An 18,068-nucleotide genomic window follows, 5' to 3' on the forward strand; every position below is an offset into this window, starting at 1 on the left:
CCTTTACATCTCTCAGAATAGAGTTCCAAACCTTAACAACACACTACAAATTTTCCCAGGGCTTTAGAATTGAATACTTGAATTAATATCTCTTCATTATTCATCAAAACACACACATACCGTGACATGATAAACAGATCTATATACAGCATTAAAAATGGTTGATCCCTCTTATAAATTTTCCATTTCATTGTCCTATGAAAGTTATTAAATTTGAAAACTTTTCTTAAAAAAATTCAGACTAAGTTATTAGGAGTCAAAACTAATCTTTAGTGTCTAAACTTTTATCTTAAGTTCAACAAGGATATCATACACAAAATACACACACACAATATTTCCAGACAAAGCCTGGCCCAATACTTCAGTACATTCATTTTCTAATAATTATTTTCTTATTTACTTATGACCTAGTTACATACTACTTGACAAATTATTTAATTCATCAAATACTAATTGAATGTCTACAATGTTTCTACAATATTGGCATTGTGGGAAGAATGATACAAGAAAACTTTTCCTTAATAAGCAGGTCTCAATATTCAATTGAAAATTAATATTATAGAAAAATATACTCTGATAGTTGTTTTGAACTATGCATATTCTGATGATTTATTTAAATTGACTCTCTTTTTGGAAACATAGACATCATATTTTTGTAAGTAGCTGAGTCTTGATATCAAAGTTCATGAATTATAAGATTACAATAATTATATTACAAAAGGATTTGTCTCAGAATCTCAGCACTAAATTATAAGATCCAATCATGCATATACCATGTCTAAAAGTTTCATTCACATGCAACTTAAAATGCAGAACAATGATGCTATCCCGATTGGCAAATTTGATAAAGTTTGAGAAAGAGTAAAAGGAAATTATACTAAAGTATGAAATTGCCTTCATAATACAAGATCACTTGAAACGCAATTATCAGTAAGTATTTCACCTATCAAGCAAATAAGTAAAATCATGGCTTACCCAACAAAAAGTTAGCCTGAAAGGCTGCGCGACCATACTGTTGTTCTATGTATTTGAAGATATAAGTAAAAGAACCGATAAAACTGCTTAACTGCAACAATGTCAAAAACAGGTATATAACATAAAGGGGATTGGTGAGGATGCTTTTCAAAGACTGGAAAAAACCTATAAAATTATAAAAATGATTAAAATATTACAATGCAACTTAAATATATATCAATATCTGAATCATAAATATGTTAAAATTACAAAAATACATAACACAGAAATTGAGTACCCTGCAATCCCACTTTTAACAGTTTTTTAATGTATTCTTTCAATATTTTCCATATATACCTTAATATTTGTTTGTTTAGTTCATTTTACCCCCAAATAGTATCATACATAAATGCTGTTTTGTAACATGTTTTGTACACTTAATATTTGGTTATCATTGGCACTTTACCATACTATTGCCTACATATTAAATTGCTTATTCATTAATTCAACAAACATTTGGTTTTTAACTGGGTATCAGGAAACATGCTAAGTGTTCAAGAAACAAAACTGAGTAAGACATGTGATGTCCCTTATTTATTAGCACTTAATAATATAATTATTATAGTAATAATAGAATTATTAAACATAAATTTAAGAAAAATAGCATAATCCAAAACTCATGGAAATAAGAACATTTATGTTAAAAAATGTTAAATATCAATTTAGTATGAGGTCTCAGACCTCTTGTTTACTGATATACAGCTTTTCTACCATAAAATACTGCATCAGTAAATCTGGTAGTATAATATTATACATCACCTGTTTTAAGATGCAAGGAGAGACAGGAGGATATAATGATGTAATGTCTCAAGTGAAAATATAACAGTTATTACAGCTAACTGTTGTACAGTTAGTACAGCAACCTATGCATAGAATATTTTTTCTTCTGACTATCTATTCTTAGTTATTTTATCCATTCCTAATAAGCATGTAACTAAGGTTCTCTTTACTATCCAGGTCACTACCCTACAAACACAGTTGCTAATATACATAATATTTACAATTGTCCTATTTTTGCACCTTCATTATCCTCTCTATTCTTTTGGGGCTCACAGTCAACCCTGGCCCTTAGAAATTTAGACAATGCACTAATTTTTGTAGAGTAGAAGCATACCATATACAAAATAAAAATTTCTTGGTATGCTGCTTTTAGTATGCATGTTAAATTTCAGAAACTTTTAACTCAGTGGTGTGTTGGTAAATGTTTAAGTGACTCTTGGGGAAACAAGCCCTGCTTTGTAATACTTCGCAATTTCTGCAGTAATAAATGGTGACAAGTTATCCTGTTATGGACAATTTCAAGCTACCAGTGTAGATGAAATTTAACAATTCTCTCTAATGAGCCAATACAAAGGGCTCCAGCCCATGACTGCTCTTAGATTAGCATGATGGAGAAGTAGAAAATGATAAAATGGATAAGTGAAAGAATTGATGAAAGAAGAACTTGGGCTACACCTGAGATTTTTAAATCTTACTTCAATGAAAACTTGAAAAATTTGCCAAGAGTTTAGGGGTTACACTGTTTTGGCTTTTACTTTCATCATTTCTTTCCAATCTGAAAACTGCTGTCAACACCTCACTATTTCAAAATGAAAAAGGAGAACATTACAACTGATACCACAGAAATATAAAAGATCATCAGAGACTATTATAAACAACTATATGCTCACAAGCTAGAGGAAATGGATGAATTTGTAGAAACACAGTCCTCCTGAAATTGAACCAGGAAGAAACAGAGCTCCTCACCAGAACTATAATAAGTAGAAAGATTGAATAAGTACTAAAAAAAATCTCCCAACAAAAGAAATCCCAGGACCAGATGGATTCACAACCAAATTCTACTAAACGTGAAGAATAACTAATACCAATCCCCCTGAAACTGTTCCAGAAAATTGACTACGAGGGAATTCTTTCCAACTCATTCTATGAGGTCAGTATTACAATGATACCAAAACCAGACAAGGACATAATGAAAAAAGAAAACTACAGACCAATATCCCTGATGAATATAGACACAAAATCCTCAAAAAATACTAGCAAATCAAATCCAAAAGCATATCAAAAAGATGATACACCATGATCAAGTGGATTTTACACCAGAGATGTAAAGATGGTTGAATATACACAAATCAATAAATGTGATATATCACATAAACAGAATTAAGGCCAAAAACCATAGGATCATATCAATAGACACAGAAAAAGCATTTGATAAAATTCAGCATCTCTTTAATGATAAAAATCCTCACAAACTAGGCATTTAAGGAACATACCTCAAAATAATAAAGGCTACACACAACAAACCCATAGCCAACATCATATCCAATGGGGAAAAGTTGCAAGCGTTCCCCCTAAGAACTGGAACAAGATAAGGGTGCCCACTCCTATTCAACATAGTACTTGAAATCCTTGCCAGAGGAATCAAGCAAGACAAAAGATAAAAGGAATCCAAATTGGAAAAAAGAAGGTCAATTTGTCTCTGTTCACTGATGACATGAACTTATATATCAAAAACCCTAAAGACATCACCAAAAAATGGTTAGATTTGATAAACAAATTCAGAAAATTTCAGGATATAAAATCAACGTATAAAAGACAGTAGCATTTCTGCATGCTAATAACAATCTAGCTAAGACTAAAATTAAGAGGGCAATCTCATTTATAACAGTTGTAAAATAAAATAAAATAAAATAAAACGTCTAGGAATGTATTTAACCAAGAAGGTGATAGATCTCTACAAGGAAAACTACAAAACATTGATGAAAAAATTGCAGATGACATAAACAAATGAAAAAATATCCCATGCTCATGGATCAGAAAAAATTAATAGCATTAAAATGACCATACTGTCTAAAAAACCTTACAGATTCAATGCAATCCATATCAAAATACCAGTGTCATTTTTTTCACAGAATTAGAAAAAAAAATTCTAAAGTTTATTTAGAATCAAAAAACCTGAATAGCCAAAGCAATCTTGAGCAAAACAAATAAGCTAAAGGCATCACATTGTCTGACTTTAAATTATACTACAAGGCTATGTAGTAACCAAAGCAGCATGATACTGGTGTAAAAACAGACACATAGATCAATGGAACAGAATGGAGAACCCAAAAATAAAGCCACATAGTAATAGCCAACTGATCTTTGACAGAGTCAACAAGAACATACACTGGGGAAAGGACACACTTTTCAATAAATGATGCTAGGAAAATTGGATTGTCAATTTTCCTCTATGCAGGAGAATAAAACTGGACCCCTATCTCTCACCATATACAAAAATCAACTCAATATGGATTAAAGACTTGAGTGTAATATGTAAAACTATAAAAATAATAGAGTAAAACCTAAGGAAAACTCTTTTGGACATTGAACTAGGCAAATATTTCATGACTAAGACAAAAAAATCACATGCAACAGAAACAAAAATAAACAAACGGGACTTTGTAAAACTACACAGCTTCTGCACAGCTAAAGAAATAATAAACAGAGTAAAGAGACAACATGAAGAATGGGAGTAAATATTTGCAAACTATATATCTGACAGAGCACTAATATCCTGAATTTATGAGGAGCTCAACAAAAACAACAAAATCCACAATTAACCCCATTAAAAAGTGGGCTAAGGACATGAGTAGACATTTTTCAAAAGAAGACTTCTTAGTGGTCAACAAGTATATGAAAAAATGTTCAGCATCACTAATCATCAGAGAAATACAAATTAAAACCAAAATGAGATATCACCTTACACCAATCAAAATGGCTATCATTAAAAAAAGCTAAAAATAACATATGCTGGTGAGGATGTGTAAAACAGGGAACTCATACACTGTTCGTGAGATTATAAATTAGTGGGAGATTTCTCAAAGAACTTAAAATAGAACTACCACATAATGCAGCAATGCCACTGCTGGGTAAGTACTCAAAGGAAAAGAAATCAATATATAAAAAAGATAGCTGTACTCAAATGTTTATTGCAGCACTATGACAATAGCAAAGAGATGGAGTCAATGTAAGTGTCCATTAACAGAGGATTGGATAAAGAAAATGTGGTAATATGCACAATGGAGTACTATTCAGCTATAAAAATGCAATAATATCTTTTGTACCAACATGAATGGAACTAGAAGCCATTATCTTAAGTGAAACAACTCAGACACAGAAAGACAAACACTGTAAGTTCTTACTTATAAGTGGGAGTTAATAGTGTGTACACATGGAAGCAAAGTATGAAATGATGGACAATGAATATTCAAAGATGGGCGTGAGAGAGGTCTGGATGATGGGTGGTTGCTTGGTGGGTACAATGCGCGTTGCTTCAGTGTATGCACTAAAGGCCCTGACTTCACCATAATGCAATATATCAACACAGCAAAATTGCAGTTATATTCCATGAATATATACAAATAAAAATTAAATGGGGGGACACCCCATTCTTTCAATTGTCTTGCTCTGTTTGCTGCTAGATCATTCTCCTGGTTATTGCTTCTCAATGGTTCTTCATTAGCCTCTAGGGCTTATATTAGAAAAAGAAGGCACTATCAAATGGTGAAGGATCCTAATTCATATTACTGACTCCAATTATCTTAATTACTACTGTTCCATTTCATTATTGAATATTTAGGTAAGACATATATGCATATGTGTATATATATATAAGTATAGATATATATTTTTAAATTATCAAGAAAAATAATCTTAATTTATTATTTATTAGGTAAACTTTAATTAAAGCAAGTTATAATTAAAGTTTACCTAGAGAGAAACCTCTCCTGACATCCTACTTATTCTCTTTCTCTCCACCTGAGAATTGTTAAGTTTAATCTTACCATAGTACTTAAAACACTTTACTGCAATTGTCTATATACTTCTCAGTACTACCTGCTATGTTGTAAATTCTTGAAAAACAGAGGCAATCTCTATCACCAGGACAAAGCATGGTGGCTAGTGTCATTTGTTGAGTAAATGAATGAATGAAATATTATAATCTTTTTAACCCTCATAGTTTACACTATATAATATTGAAATGAATATAAATTCTTTGGCTTATAAAGAATAGATGTTTTTAGCCTTTGGTTGGTTTCTCCCTGCTAAAGAGCAGAAACCTTATCCTAACCAGTTTGTTATGTTCTCAGGAAATATTTACTAATTTTAACATGAGTTTTAGAGAAATAATTCAACTAAATTTAGTGCAGAAGAAAGATAACTCCAGATAGTTTGGGTAGTATTTATTATTAATATTTTGGAGTGTCTATTCTTTCTTTTCATGACAATTAAGAATTTCAAGTTGACTATGAATGTAAAATACTTACCAGTCATATTATCAGCAACATTGTTTTTATGGTTGAGCAAACTAGCCGTTTTATTTCTTTCTTCATTTGTTTTGAGCACATGTGAAGATGTTGAAACTCTCCTTTCTTTTTGTTGTTCATATGGATTTTTGGGCAAGAAAAAGAATGGTATGGAAGAAATAATGGAAAATAGTCCAGCCACAAGGAAACCAAGCCACCAAGCACCAACCCAACGGGAGTCCTTAGGAGTTATTCTGATAGTGCCTAGAATAAATAATTAGAAGAAGCCAATCAACAATCATTTTGAAAACAGTAATTTTGAGGAAATAATGATAGTGATTGTTGTCCTTCATAGCTGAAGAAAGTAAACTATATATCATCAATTCTAGTACATTATTTTTTCTTTTCATATTTTTTTCATCTCTGAATCCAGGATAAGTCTACCATTAAATGACATCTTGCTATTGCTATTGTCTAGGAATCCATCATGGCATTTTTTGTAATCGTCTGAGCTTCTGTGAACTTGGTGGCTTTTCTGATTACATGATTGAACAACTGCCATCATTGGATATTTAAGCCTGCAGACCATTTAAGAACTATTTATGGAAGGAATACAAATTCTCATTATTGTTTGCAAATGTCTATGGTACCATCTGATGAAGTCAAGAATGCACCATTTGTTTAATACATAAATGAATAAAATATTACAATCCTTTTAACCTTCATAGTTTACATAATATTTAAATGAATATACATTCTTTGGCTCATAAAGAACGATGTTTGTAAGCTTTGGTTTAAACAAAAGTAGTTTTCAAGAAATCCTGAGTCAATAAAGGGGCTCTCCTCCGCAACTCGGAACCTGCATCTCCAGCTCTCTATACAGCATGAAAAACATACACACAATGAAAATTTGAGTTTAAAAGTAACCCAGAAGAGATGAACTCTTAATGTCATGGATAATTTAATCATTTTATTTCAAATACATTTTCCTTTAAAGGATGCATAAGAAAATATGTAAATGCTATATTTCAAGTATAAATGAGCCATTTTAATAGATATAAAATAAACAGTCATGATAAGAAAGCATACGTGAGATCTTAGCAAGATAGCAGAATAGGAAGCACTGGACTCTTTCTACCCTCACAAACACACTGATGAAATAGCAATACACAGATCTACTCCACTTGTGAGAAACCCAGAAACGAGTTGAGAGGCTCCTGTACTTCAGGCAAATGAAAAACCAGACACATTGAAACCCGTAAGAAAATTGGAGACACCCTCCTGCCATAATCCCCTACTCAGTATAGTGCCATACAATTGGGAAGAACTAGCAGTTTGAACTAGTGTGTGGATACTTGCCACAGCTCTTCTACCTAGCTCAACACAGAGTGAGTGGGTGAAAGAAAAACAAAACAAAACAAAACAACTCCCAGCTTATCCCTGGGAAGGGAAAGAGTTGGACTACACATCCAACATTGCAACTTTTCCAAGTGCTACCCAAGGGACATGCTTCTATCTCACCTATCTCAAAGTGCTGACAGGACCCAGAATATGCTAGACCTCTGGAGGTTACAGAGAACAAGTGTGGCAGTTTGAACTTGTATGTGGGCACTCAACACAGCTCCTGCTCCCTGCTCTAACTTAGTGCAGAGTTGGCAGGCAACAAAACAAAACAATGAAAACTGAGCTCTCACCTTCTGTATGGGTAGTGAAAGATTTTATATTTTCTGAATTTTACTCAAGGAACTGGCTTTCATCTTGCCTGTTTGGGGCCAGGTATATGCCAGACCCTGGGGGCCACAAAGAACAAAAAAAGTAGTTTAAACTAGCAATGAGCACTTGTCATATCTCCTCCTTGCCCCAGATCTTTGCAGAGTTAGGAGGTAAAAAAACCTCAGCTCCCAGATTCTTCCTGGGAAGGGAAAGAGTTGGGATGGCATGCCAAAAGTTCAAACTTTTCTGGGAGTTGACCAGGAGACTGGCTTCTGTCTCAAATGTCTAAAAGTGCCAATAAGATCCTGCATACTCTAGATACCTGGGGGCTCCTAAGAAAAAGACAGCAGTTTGAATAATCATGAGGATTTGAGAGGCCCACAGAAGCTCTAGCTGGGTTCATTGATAAATGTTTTCTACTATTCAAGGCCAGTCCATGAAGATTTGGAGAGGTGGAATTTTTTCATAATGCATAAAAAGTTATGAAAGATGAAGAAACAGGGAAATAAGATCCAAAGAAAGGAATAACAAAAAAACTCCAGAAACAGACCCTAATGAAATGGAGATATACAAATTACCTGATAGAGAATTTAAAACAACCATCATGAAAACAGTCAAGCACAGAAGAACAATGCATAAGCACAAAGAGAATTTCAACAAAAGAGACAGAAAATTTTAAATAGAATTAAGCAAAAATCTTAGAGCTGAAGAATGAATAGCTTAAGAATACTGAACTAAAATATTCAATACAGGATTTCAATAACAGCCTAGAATGAGCAGAAGAAAGAATCAGCAAACTTGAAGATAGATCATTTGAAATTATCCAGTCAGAGGAAGAAAAAGAAAAAAGAATGAAAGAAAATGAAGAAAACTTAAGTATTTATAAGATGCCATCAACAGTATAATCAAGGTGCTGAAAGAAAAAAACCCCTTTCAGTTAAGAATACCATACTCATAAAACTATCCTCTAAAAGGAAAAGGAAAGAAAGATAAAGACTTTCCAAGACAAACAAAAGCTGAGGGAGTTCATCACCTCTAGATCTGTCTTACAAAAAAAAAAAACTAAAGGGAATTCTTCAACTTGAAACAAAATGATCCTAAATAGCAATATGATGGCATAAAAAGAATAAAACTCGTTAATAGAGGTAAATACATAGACAAATACAGAATACTAAATTACCCTATTGGTTATGGGTTAATGATTTAATTCTAATATAAAAATTAAAAGACAAAAGCATTAAAAATAAGTATATCTAAAAATATATTAATGGGTACACAATATAAATAGATGTATATTGTAACTTCATTAAGATTAATTATTTGTGGAGGGGGTAGTAAGTATAAAGTTTTTGTATGCAATTGAAGTTATTATCAGCTTAAAATACACTGTTATCTGTTAAGTAAGTTTCATGTTAACAAGAAAAAATCTATGGAAGTTAAAAAAGGAAAAAAAGAGTCAAAGAATCTCAATATAAAAAATCAATAAATCACAAAGGAAGAGAGCAAGAGAGGAAAAGAGGGTCAAAGTTACTACAGGATAAACAGAAAACAGACAATCAACAAAATGACAACAGTTAATCCTTCCCTGTCAATAATTACGCTAAATGTAACTGGATTAAACTCTCTAACCAAAATACATACAGTAGCTGAATAGATAAAACAGAATACAATTACATGCTCTCCATAAAACTCATTTTAGGTCTAAGGAGACACATAGACTGATAATGAAGGGTTGGATAAAAGATATTCAATGTAAATGATAACCAAAAGAAAACAGGGGTGAGTGTGAATATATGAGACAAAATAAACTTTAAGTAAAAAAATGTCTCAAGAAGCAAAAAAGAATATATAAAATGATAAAAATGTTAATTCACCAGGAAGACACAACAACTATAAATACATATGTGCCAAACATTGACACATGAAAATATTATATATAAGCAAATATTGACAAAATTGAAGGGAGAATAGAGGGGAATACAATACAGTCATCCCTTGGTATTTATGCGGTGTTGGATTCAGGAACCCCCCCATGGATACCAAAATCCATGAATGCTCAAGTCCTTATATGAAATGGTATACTATGGTCAGCCCTCCATAATAGGCTAACTATACTAGTGGGAGACCTTAATACCCAACCTTGAGTTATAAATAGAACAACCAAAGAGACTATCAATGAGGAAACAGAAGACATGAACAACACTATAGGCCAAATGGACCTAACATGTAGAAAGCCCTTTATTCAATAACAGCAGGATATAAAATCTTCTCAAGCAGAAATGGAACATTTTCTAAGATAGACCACATATTAGGCCACAAAACAAGTCCTCAGTTGTTTAAAAGTGTGTTACTATTCTCATATTTGTAAATTTTCCATTCTTTCTTCTGCTATTGATTTCTATTTTTATTCCATTGTGGTTGGAAAAGATAATTGGCATGATTTTAATATTAAATTTGTTAGGACTTGTTTTGTGGCCTAATATGTGGTCTATCTTAGAAAATGTTCCATTTCTGCTTGAGAAGATTTTATATCCTGCTGTTATTGAATAAATAAATTGAATAAATAAATTATAGTGACAAATGCCTACAATGGTAGGGTAAATTTTATTCCTGTAGTCTACAAGTAGAGCTTATTTTCTCCAATTGATGGTCACCAACAGCATCTGGCATATGGTTTACTCTCAATAAACACTAACAAAATGTATATAATTATAGCAGTAAAAAAAGAATAGTGTCAAATACACAACCAAACTTTATACCTCAACAAAGTATAAAAAGAAAAATAAACTAAACCCAAAGTTAGCAAAGGAAAAGAAATATCAATAATAAAGATTAGAGGAGAAATAAATGAAATAGAGAATAGAAAACCAATAGAAAAAATTAACACAACTAAGAGTTGGCGTTTTTTGAAAAGATAAAAAAGTTGACAAACCTTACCAAGGGTGAGGAACCGAGGGCCTTAAGGCCACATGTGGCCTTCTAGATCCTTAAGTGCAGTCTTTGGAGTCAGTCAAAAAGTCAAAAGGCCACATTTAAGAATCTAGAAGGCCACATGTGGCCTTAATGCCACAGGTCCTCCACCCTGAAAGAAAAAAGAGAGAAAATTCAAACAAATAAAATAAGAAATGAATGAGGAAACATTACAACTGATTCCATAGAGATAAAAAGAATCATAAGAGACTACTATGAAAAATTATACACTAAAAAACTGGATAATTGAGAAGGAATGAATAAATTTTTAGAGAAATAAAACCTACTATGAATAAATCATAAAGAAATAGCCTGAACAGACCTACAAATAGGTCAATGCAAGATCAAAAACCTCCCAAAAATAAAAAGCCCAGGACCAGATGGCTTTACTGATGAGTGTTAATAAACATTTACGGAAAAAATTAATACCAACCTTTCTCAAACTTTTTCCAAGAATTGAAGGTGAAGGAAAAACTTCAGACTTATTTTATGAGGCCAGCATTACCCTGATGCCAAATCCAGACAAAGATACCAAGAGAAAAGAAATCTACAAGCCAATATTTATAATAAATATAGATGCAAAAGTCCTCAATAAAATACTAGCAAACCAAATTTAACAGCACATTGAAAGAATATCACATTATACCATAAGCAAGTGGGATTTATACCTGAAATGTAAGATTCAACATTTGAAAATCAATCAGTATAAAACACCACATTAACAAAATAAAGGACAAAAACCACATTATCATATCAGTAGACATATAAAAGGCAATGATAAATTTCAACAGTCTTTTATGATAAAAACTGTTAATGAGCTAGGGAATTTGCCTTAATATAATGAAGGCCATATGTGAAAAGCCCACAGCTTACATTAAATTCAAGGGTGAAAAACTGAAAGCTTTCAGGAACAAAGCAAGGATGCTTATTCCCACCACTTCTATTCAACATAGTCCTGGAAGTCTATGCCACAGAAATTAAGCAAGAAAAAAGAAATAAAGGCATCCAAACTGGAAGAAAAATAAAATTATCTATATTTGCAGATAACATGACTTTATAGAAAATCTTAAAGACTTCAAAGATACAAAAAAACCTGTTATAATTGAACAAAAATATTCAGTAAAGTTGCAGGACACAAAAACATCATAAGAAACCAGTTGAATTTCTATACACTAACCAAGAACTATATGAAAAGGAAATTAGGAAAACAAGTCCATTTACAATAAAATAAAAAAGAATAAAATACTTAGGAATAAATTTAACTAAGGAGGTGAAAGACTTATACACTGAAAACTTCAAAACATTGATGAAAGAAATTATAGAAGCCACAATCAATTGGAAACATATCCCACATTTATGGATTGAGAAACTTAACAATGGAAAATTTCCGCACCACCCAAATATGCCTACAGATTCAATGCAACACCTATCAAAATCCTAATGCAAGATGAATAGCTCTAGGGATTGCTGTACAACATTGTGCCTATAGTTAATCATACAGTTCACCTTTGAACAACGTGGGTTTTGGGGTGCCATATATACAATCTCTTTCATAACTTCCTGGATTGTCTCTATTGTGAATTCTGTGAAATCACACACAACTTCTGGACACAGTTTTCTCCAGCAGAATTTATTGTTTTTGGCTTAATGGCTTTCATGGTTGTTTAAATAACAATTATGGCATCTTCAAAGGTGTAATCATTCTAGACTTTTATGATGTTCTCTCTATTGGTGTTCTCTTCCATAGCATTGACAATCCTTTCAATAGTATCATGTGTAATCAGTACTAAAGGTCCTTAGGATCCCCTGAGCTAGAGGCTGAATTAGAGATGTTGTGTTTGGGGGCAAGTAGAACACTTCAATGCCATTGATGTTGAACTCATGGCATTCTGGGTGGCCAGGGGCATTTCCCAATATAAAAAGAACTTTAAAAGACTGTCCCTTACTGTAAGTACACTTCCTGGCTTCAGGAACAAGGTATCAATAGAACCAATCCAGAAAAAGATTTCTCATTGTTCAAGCCTTCTTCTGGTACAATCAAAAGACTAGCATCTGGTGTTTATCTTTTTCCTTCAAGGCTCGAGATTAGCACATTTATAGGTAAAAACAGTCCTGATCATAAACCCAATGGTATGTGCACGGAACAGTAGAGTTAGCCTGTCCTTTCCCATTTGAATCTTGGTGTTCACTTCTCTTCCATATTTATAAATGTCCTTTGCAGCATTTTTCCAGAATAGGGCACTTGTCTGCATTAAAAACATTCTCAGGCAGATGTCTTTTCTACTCAATGATTTTTCTCATGGCATCTGGGAACTTGTCTGCTGCCTCTTGGTTAGCAGAAGCTGCTTCTCCCGTTATCTTGACATTTTTCTAAAATTATCAAACCTTTTTCTAAAATTATCAAACCATCCTTTGCTGGCATTAAATTCTCCAGCTGTAGATTCTTCCCTTCCTTTTGCTTTAGGTTGTCATATAAGGGCTTCACTTTTTCTCAGATCATATTAGAGTCTACAGATATGCCTTTCTTGTAGCAGTGCTAGACAAACATACCCACATAAAAGCTGCATTTTCAATATGAGATAAAAAGGTATTTTACTAAAAGTGCAAAATTTTTGTGCCTGCTTGCATAGCTGCAGTGATAATTTCATAAATTTCCTTCTTTATTTTTATTTGTTTTTTGCAGTGGTCCTAAGGCTGGATTCATTTATATTGAAATGGTGGGCAGCTGCAGACCTTAATCTACAGTACATTTCAAGAAATACAACTTTTTCTTATGAAAGTAATGACTTTTTCTCCTTCTTAGGAACATTTCCAGCAAAACTAGTGGTAGTTCATATGATTCCCATGTTGTTATTTAAGGTTTACAGTATTGCACTAAAAAGGATGAAAAATATGGGAGAGCTATGAGATATCACTTTTTTGCCATTCATAATTTACTAGAGAGATCAACTGCTCATATGAAGATGATTAGTGTTATATGGTATTTTAAGCAGATACACTAAACACTTGAATTCCCCACAATAGCAGTAGGGGTGGCTACAAAATTATTACAGCAGTATAATATGTACTATCATTAAGTTTATGCAGTTATGATTTAATAATGAATCCTTTAAAATTTTTTATTTCAAAATATTAAGGAGGTACAAAGGTTTTTGTTACACGGATAGCTTTCATAATGCTTGAGTCAGGGCTATTAGTGTGTCCATCACCCAAATAGTGTTCATTGTACCCATCAGGTAGATTTTTGCCCCTTTCTGCATCCCTTTTCTTGATTTCCAGTGACTTTAACTTCCTTCTGTGTCGATGTGTGCCCATCAGCTAGTTCCAACTTATTAGAGAGTACATGTGGTATTTTTTTTTCCATTGTTTAGATACTTAACTTAGGGTAATGGGATAATGGTCTCTAGTTCCATCCAAATTGCTGCAAAAGACATTAATTCATTTCTTTTTATGGCTGAGTAATACTTCATAGTATACATAAATCACATTTTGTAAATCCACTCATGAGTTGATGGGCACTTAGATCGATTCCACATCTTTGCAATTGTGACTTGTGCTATAATAAACATATGAGTGCAGGTGTCTTTTTGATAAAATGAATTCTTTTCCTTTGGGCGGATACCCAGTAGTAGGATTGCTGGATCAAGTAGTGGGTCTACTTTTAGCTCTTTGGGGAATCTCCATACTGTTTTCCATAGAGGTTGTACTAGTTTTCAGTCCCACAAACAGTATGTAAGTGTTCCTTTCCCTCTGCATCCATGCCAACATCTACTGTTTTTTGACTTTTTAATATAAGCCATTCTAACAGGGATAAGATGATAGCTTACTGTGGTTTTAATTTGCATTTCCCTGATGATTAGTGATGTTGAGCATTTTTCATATTTTTTTTTTTTTTGGCCATTTGTCTATCTTCTTTTGAAAAACTTCTGTTCACGTCTTTTGCCCACTTTTTAATAGGGTTAATTTTTTATTTCTTGCTGACTTGTTTGAGTTCTTTATAGATTCTGGATATTAGCCCTTTATCAGATGTATAGTTTGCAAATATCTTATCTCATTGTGTAGGTTATCTATTTACTCTGTTGATTATTTCCTTAGCTGTTTAGAAGCCTTTTAATTTAATCACATCCTGTCTATTTATTTCTCTTGCTGCTGTAATTGCCTTTGGGGTCTTACTCATAAATTCTTTGCGTAGGCCGATGTCTAGAAGAGTTTTTCCTACATTTTTGCCTAGAATTTTTATGGTTTCATGCATTACGTTTAAGCCTTTTATCCATCTTGAATTAATTTTTGTGAGTGGTGAGAGATAGGGGTCCTGTGTCATTCTTCTGTATGTAGCTATCCAATTTTCCCAGTACCATTTATTGAATAGGGCTTCCTTTCCCTAGTGTATATTTTTGTGTGCTTTGTTGAAGATCAATTGGTTGTAGGTAGATGGTTTAATATCTGGGTTCTCTGTTCTGTTCCATTGGTCTATGTCTCTATTTTTGTACCAATACCATGCTGTTTTGGTTACTATAGCCTTGTAGCATACCTTGAAGTCTAGTAATGTGATGCGTTCAGATTTGTGCTTTTTGCTTAAGATTGCTTTGGCTATCTGGCATGGTTTTTGGTTCCAAAAGAAGTCTAGAACTATTTTGTCTATAATATTGCATCTTTATATTAGTTTGCATTTCTCTTGATTGCCAATGGTAACATGTATTTCTGTATGTACTGTTGTGCATAAATTTTGATGAATTTTAACTTTTTATAATAGGTTTACATATATTTTATGGTAGTAAATGATAAAGTAGACTAGTATCCACATATTTAATATATTTTATGCATTCATGCATACTTGGATTTTCTTATTTTTTTCTGTTTCATGTCTATGTGGTTTGCAAGTTTTTTCAAATTGTCAGAAATCTCCAAAAATTTTTCCAATATATTTATTAAAAAAAATCTGTGTGTAAGTGGCCATGCATAGTTCAAACCTGCGTTGTTCAAAGGTAAATTGTACTTTTAAAAAACTGTCAAGAGGTTAGATCTCATGTTAATTGTTCTTACCACAATAAAATGAAAATAATAAAAAATAAGAGGCCAGGCGCGGTGGCTCATGCCTGTAGTCCTAGCCCTCTGGGAGGCCGAGGCGGGTGGATCACTTGAGCTCAGGAGTTCGAGACCAGCCTGAGCAAAAGCGAGACCCCGTCGCTACCAAAAATAGAAAGAAATTACCTGGCCAACTAAAATATATATAGAAAAAATTAGCCGGGCATGGTGGCGCATGCCTGTAGTCCCAGCTACTCGGGAGTCTGAGGCAGTAGGATCGCTTGAGCCCAGGAGTTTGAGGTTGCTGTGAGCTAGGCTGACGCCACGGCACTCACTCTAGCCCAGGCAACAAAGCAAGACTCTGTCTCAAAAAAAAAAAAAAAAAGAAAGTATATGCACACAGAGACACACACACACATACACATACCATGAAAGTTTGAAGCATGATTTAATGGTGCCATTACTTTTTCACCTATGAGAAAACTCATTAACATGAGAAAACATTGACTTGATTTAAAACTATATGGAAATAAATTATTTTTAACTATGCACAGATCTGGGTTTAAAATTGATTTACATAATCATACTGTTTTATAGTCAACAACACAAGACAGACTTCAGAAAATGAGTGGTTAAATCAGTGACTCTATCTACATGCTGAATATTCATTCATCACCTGTCAGAAATGTAATTTCGATGACATTTTTTTCTTTCTTTCACTGGTCTACACATAGGAACTAAAGGTCACAACCTAGCTAGATATGGTGTGGCAAAGTGTTTTCCTTGGCTCACATACATCCTAAAAATTGGAAAATTCTACATAAAAATATTGGTAACTGGGTTTTCTTGAAAGCCAGTCAGAAGGGCTTGTCAATGCTTGGCCCAAATTTCTGCATGAAAAGAATAGGCCAGTGCTAAGGAGCATATGTGCTTTAGGGTGCACAGATCGAGCAGTCCACCATCACCAATTCTTCCCAGTCTAACCATCACATCCTAATTTCCTGTACCTGACACTCTTTACTCATTTATGTTATCTTTTTGACTCCTCTAGGAATTGGAGTTTGACAAAGTATATTTTATAATAAGTTCACTTCATACTCATCACTGAATTAAAGAAGATGTAATAAAGTCTGAATATTCAGTGGTAGAAATTGAATCATGAATTATAAGATATTATGAACAATTATTCCTGAATAGAATAGAGAAGTTACAAAACTATTACCCTAAAGACATTTACCGCTTATTTTTGCACTCTTAGTGATAAAAAACAATGATGAAATTGGAGATCAATGAGTAGAAATAATGTACATAATGTGCACCTACTCTAAGTCACATGTCTAAAATAAAAGATATAAAATATTTCATCAGGTACTTGCTTTAATTTTATATTAGCAAACAATTTCAGATTTGTGGCTACTGTTGGCCTACTGTGATGTCCACTTCATTATGGAAATGAATCCTTTGATCTCTTTGGAGTGATCTATTGAAGTCTTGGTGAAATAGTAAGTCATATTTGTATATTCACAAACACTAATTACTTATTATATGTTAAGATAGATACCATCTGTGGTATTCTAGAAGAGATGGCAGGTAAGTATTATAATATTTATGGCTCATTGTGATAAAGGCTACTGCAAGAGCATGCTCTTGGTGATTAATAGGAACACCTAATTTGGTGGAAAACACCAGTGGAAAATGGTGCAATAAGGCTTCTCTGAACAGGAACCACATTTTGGAATAGACTTTAGGAACAATGCAAATGAAAAAGAGAGAAAAATATTTCCAAGTGTAAGTAAATGCAGGGAAGTGTGAGATTACAGGGCATATTGAAAGACATGCAATTAATGTGGTGTGACTAGCACATAAGGTATATATTAGAGAAGAGATGGAAAGAAGTAAAGAGGTCAATAGCAAAAATGTAAAAAAGATCGTAGATTCATGCATGCCATTTTAAGGAGTTCTCCTCTTATCCTTAAGTGCAATGTGAAGCCATTGAAACATCCTAAACAAGAGATAATATGAATCGGGTTTGCTTAGACAGATTATTCCAGGAGCAAA

The 18,068-nt window shown here is 33.1% G+C and overlaps 1 protein-coding gene across 1 annotated transcript in view; it reads right to left on the reverse strand.

Annotated features, from left to right (window-relative positions):
* Positions 1-18,068, reverse strand: part of SLCO1B3 (solute carrier organic anion transporter family member 1B3) — a 77,233-nt gene that overhangs the window by 19,994 nt on the left and 39,171 nt on the right. The window contains exons 8-9 of the mRNA XM_045554233.1: positions 6,324-6,566; positions 976-1,140 (exon numbers count right to left, since the gene is read on the reverse strand). Of these exons, the coding sequence (XP_045410189.1) occupies positions 976-1,140; positions 6,324-6,566 (408 nt within the window). The remainder of the gene's footprint in view (positions 1-975; positions 1,141-6,323; positions 6,567-18,068) is intronic.

Source organism: Lemur catta, chromosome 6, assembly GCF_020740605.2.
Source record: "Lemur catta isolate mLemCat1 chromosome 6, mLemCat1.pri, whole genome shotgun sequence".
In the NCBI taxonomy this organism is placed as follows: Eukaryota; Metazoa; Chordata; class Mammalia; order Primates; family Lemuridae; genus Lemur; species Lemur catta.